At 47.9% G+C, this 4,664-nt stretch overlaps 1 protein-coding gene across 1 annotated transcript; it reads right to left on the reverse strand.

Annotated features, from left to right (window-relative positions):
• Positions 1 to 3,667: 3,667 nt before the first annotated feature.
• LOC147493222 (uncharacterized) lies at positions 3,668 to 4,394 on the reverse strand. Its single transcript, XM_086567788.1, has 2 exons — positions 4,080 to 4,394; positions 3,668 to 3,993 (listed from the first exon to the last, which is right to left on the reverse strand). The coding sequence occupies exons 1-2, from the start codon at positions 4,392 to 4,394 to the stop codon at positions 3,769 to 3,771; spliced, it is 540 nt and encodes a 179-aa protein (XP_086423914.1). The 3' UTR covers positions 3,668 to 3,768.
• Positions 4,395 to 4,664: the final 270 nt, after the last annotated feature.

The raw sequence follows: 4,664 nt of genomic DNA on the forward strand, positions 1-4,664 counted from the left end.
TACCTCGCCCTTGGAATACTTATCTGCTGAAAAGATTTTATCAATAAAACCATTGTTGTTGTATATTCCATTCTTCATGTACTATAAGTTCAAGGTTAAATTTCTTATGTTACCTAGTACAAGGTACTCCATTTAATTGCATCAAAAAGTCATACAGTTCGCATCAGAAGCACGACCACTATACTTACCTGATCCAACACGCTCAGCGAGCCATACGCTATCATAAACGAGAACGCTCTCCGTGAGCAGACAGCTCTCTGGAGCTTACAGGCTCCATAGCCTCTCCAATTCTTGTCACGTCGAGGACCTATATTTCTAGGATCGACCAAACGAGAACACTCTCCGTGAGCAGACAACTCTCTGGAGCTTACAGGCTCCATCGCCTCTCAAATTCTTGTCACGTCGAGGACCTATATTTCTAGGATCGACCAAACGAGAACGCTCTCCATGAGCAGACAGCTCTCTGGAGCTTACAGGCTCCATAGCCTCTCCAATTCTTGTCACGTCGAGGACCTATATTTCTAGGATCGACCAAACGAGAACGCTCTTCGTGAGCAGACAGCTCTCTGAAGCTTACATGCTCCATCGCCTCTCCAATTCTTGTCACGTCGAGGACCTATATTTCTCGGATCGACCAAACGAGAACGCTCTCCGTGAGCAGACAGCTCTCTGGAGCTTACAGGCTCCATAGCCTCTCCAATTCTTGTCATGTCGAGGACCTATATTTCTAGGATCGACCAAACGAGAACGCTCTCCGTGAGCAAACAGCTCTTTGGAGCTTATAGGCTCCATAGCCTCTCCAATTCTTGTCAAGTCGAGGACCTATATTTCTAGGATCGACCAAACGAGAATGCTCTCCGTGAGCAGACAGCTCTCTGGAGCTCGCAAGCTCTACAACCCCGAACCCGTTTAGGTCGACGAACTTATACTCCTAGAGTCGACCGTACAAGAGCGTTCCATGAGCGTCACGCTTATATAAGCCCACACACTCTGCCTGAACAGAGCATTCCTTGGAGTTTTACTTCTAAGCTCAGAGCAATGAACTTAGTGGAGAACTCTTAATTCTAGACTCAGATTATCTAGAATACTCCTAACGTTTCTTCTCTTATAACATGATAAACAAGGAAGAAAGCGCTCATCACAGGCAAATCATGTTTCTAATCTAAGTCTCAAGCTCCTCAGTTATTTCAAGCCACATGCATAATAAGCAGGATGCTAGCTATAAACAATTAAGCAGAAACATGCATTCTGAGCACAACCAGTAGCAATACTTGACCACAGCCACAACAATTAGATCCACCGATCTGCTGGGATTACCCAGGAAATCCAGATCGGTGTCTATTACAAATTTAACAAAGCATCGAACTGCCACTTCCGTGGAAACCAGTTCTCTGTACCAAAATGGTGAACTGCTCAGGCAAGCCTGAAGACACAGCTCTATTGTTAACTCTCATATAAGAGAGGAGAACGTAAACAACACTTACAATGTTTCGCTGAAATGGACAAAGGTAGATCGCATTATCAAATATCAGTCAAGACATGCTTATCTTCTGGTGCCGCGCTGGTAGAAGCAGTATGCCGCGCAGATCTCAGCATCACGCGCATACCTTGTCCCTGTTCCTCGCCTGCAGTCGCTTTCTTCAGGGTGTCATACTTCTCGTCTAGAGCGGCATATGCGACACAGGCCTTGGTATACGCCTCCTGTGCTTTGCGCGCCACCTTTTGACATTTTTTAGCATATGCAGTCACTTCAGCTAATTCCCTCTCTAGATCAGTCATATCAGTCACTAATGCAACATTCTCGGCAGCAGCATTCTGATACTTGTTGGTCATCACCTCTAGCTTCCTCTTGTCAGCCCCCACGAGCTTCGATACACACCCCATTTCGGCGTGAGGGTTATCATCAGTCTCGGTGTTTTGCACAGCATCTTTTAATTTATCATACCCTGCAAAAAACTGCACGAACGAAGTTAAAGAGCCATATTGCCCTGGAAACAGACACAACAACTTAGCGTGTCAGGAACTCACCAAACAAGCGGCCATATCCATCGTCCCCAACAGCGTCTCCATGTCCTCATCTTTCACCTCTGCCTTGTCACCATCCAACACGATCCCCTTCAGAACGCTAGTCGCTATGGGTGCCGAGTGGAAGCTACAGTCCGAGCGTTTCACCATACGCTTCTTCTCCGTCTTCCCCATGTAGTAGAATTTGCTCCCCACATCCCCATATCGCGGGGACGAACTCTCACCAGCGACTTGGCGACCTTGCCTCAGGTCGTTACGCTCTGCAGCATGACAAGCAGTTTCGCCTACCCGCTGTAGCGACCTAAACACAATGCCGCCAGCCTGACGACCAACTCTCCTAGGTCGTTTGTGACCGTTGGCTCCTACAGCAGCAGCCTTCCTCTTACCACGATCACCATGCACATGAGGATCGAATTCCATCTCCTCCATTATCAGAGGCGACATCTCCCTCATACTCCCTTCTCCTCTCACATATGGGTGACACCTTGCCACGGTCAAACCTATGAACAGAGATACTATTGCATGAGCTAAAGTTATACACCACATCATTCTTAACAGAGTAGCATTCACAAATGAAAATAAACGTACCTGTAGAACAACGACGAAGGCAGTGCACAGCAATAAGGCAGAGTGATAGGGCAGAGAAGAGCTAAGACAAGAAGCCAAGCAAATACCTTTTGGTATTCTACGAACAGTTTATTTAGTATGAAATGTCTTTTCCCTAAGCGCTTCATAATTACCTTGAGACGCCAAACACCATCTGCCCGCCATCATTACATTCCTTGAACCGCTCGTTTTCTTACACGTGTCACGCACATGAGGGAATACTGCCGTTTGCGGCACTGAACACAACACAATTCGTCCTGCTCTATGTACGAGCGCCTAGCGATCTGGTGGCATCATTACGAGCGACACCAAACAGCTGAAAACAAGTTAACAACAAGACGCTCATGCAAGCTTATCGGTCATTTGCAGGGCAATTATCACTGCAGTACAACCGCCATGCATAATTATATCAGTATCATCATTCGTAAACACAATCAAGTAAGCGGCACACACACAGTTGGGAAACAAACAACAAGCATAGCATATAAGCAAACAATGACCTATTCCAACATACTTGAACCACAGTTCGTTCTTTAGCCGAGTTGCTGAGACTACTCAGGAAATCCAACCCGGCTAAACAATATTCATCATCACATGGTTACCCCAAACCAGTACGGGATACCAGCTCGTTCAGAGTAATAATAGATAAACGCAAGAAAGGCGAACTGCCCAGGTTACCCCAGGAAACCAGCTCTATTGTATCACAGCTTATAAGCTGGCAGCATAACAAAACAAACTTACAACTCGCCATCTCTAGGCACAACAGTTAACTCTCCAGGTGCGAGTGACTCATCAATCTCAGCATCCCTCCCGTCAACCACAATAGACACTCCATCTAAATCCAAACTCATAAGCACATCGACGACGAACAACTTCATTTTTCGGGCGTCACGAATTCTCGAACGATCACACCGAAGAAGCGAGCACACTACCGACATCTCCTCGCGACTGTTCCCGCTGGGGGCAAGGCGTCTGGCGTGCATGTTCCTCCTTCAAAGCGTTATAGTTCGCTTCTAGCTCAACAAAGTCAGCATCCAGAACGTCATAAGCCTTTGTAGCATCCTGAGCAACCTTCTTGCAGTGTAAGGCATACTCGTTCAGCCTACCAATTTCCACAATCGCTGCCAGAACATTCTCTTATGCTCCCTGTAGTTTTTGCCTCATCTCTTCTGCTTCGGTATCTTTCAGTATCTTGGCCAGACTCAGAGCTTGATGTGCTTTCTTCAGGTCTTCCAGTTCCTCACGCTCCATCTTCGCGGCCTCCTGAACATTTTTCAGCTCGTCGGACAGCTTCACCACAGCTTCTCTATCTGCCTCCGCGAACTGAGCAATCTCCTTCAACTTCTGAAACCCACTTACCAGCTGCAATTACACACATATGTTAATAACCAAGTCACAACAGCATGCATAGGTGAACAGATACATCAAAAGACGACAAACCCACGTACCAGACATTGCGCGACTTCCATTCTCTTCAGGTTATCAGCCAGCCCTCTCTCATCCAGCTCCTTACGGTTGCCGTCCAGAGCTATCTGTTCTAGCAGACAGGCTGATACCTTACTCGACCTGAAGCTACAATCACTTCGCTTCACAGTTCGTTGCGCCCCATTGTCATCCAAATACACAAACTGTGACTCTAAGTCATCAGCAACCATAACAGCTTTTCCACTCGCTTTGCGGGGAGCCTTCGCTTTCGCCAGCGGACTGGGTTCACGCCCCAGTTGAGACGGACTAGACCCTGCCCCAAAAGTGGCCAAGTCCATGACCTACTCCGGTCGTGCCCAACTCCGGTGAGCAACCGTAACACCAGCCGGACCACCATCAGAACCGCCCCCTGAGCTGGAGCTCTCCCCAAGAGTGTGCCGCGCTACTTTCGCAACTCTGGCAACGTCTTGCTCAGAGGCGTCACGTCATCCTTCTCCGACCTGCTCCTTGCACGAGGGTTGAAGACCACCGTCTCCAACTCTACAGGAGCATCGATCGACCCCCCTTCAGGTCGGGAGCTTGACCCACCAACCCCTGCGGCACCACCT

This window comes from Coptis chinensis, chromosome 6 (genome assembly GCF_015680905.1).
Source record: "Coptis chinensis isolate HL-2020 chromosome 6, ASM1568090v1, whole genome shotgun sequence".
Lineage (NCBI taxonomy): Eukaryota > Viridiplantae > Streptophyta > Magnoliopsida > Ranunculales > Ranunculaceae > Coptis > Coptis chinensis.

Bases quoted from the DNA above. Each gene is read 5' to 3' on its own strand.
- LOC147493222 (XM_086567788.1), bottom strand. From the start codon at position 4,394: ATGGACTTGGCCACTTTTGGGGCAGGGTCTAGTCCGTCTCAACTGGGG. The intron at 3,994-4,079 runs GTACGTGGGTTT...GTGTAATTGCAG, and splicing joins TGGAAGTCGCGCAATGTCTG to CTGGTAAGTGGGTTTCAGAA.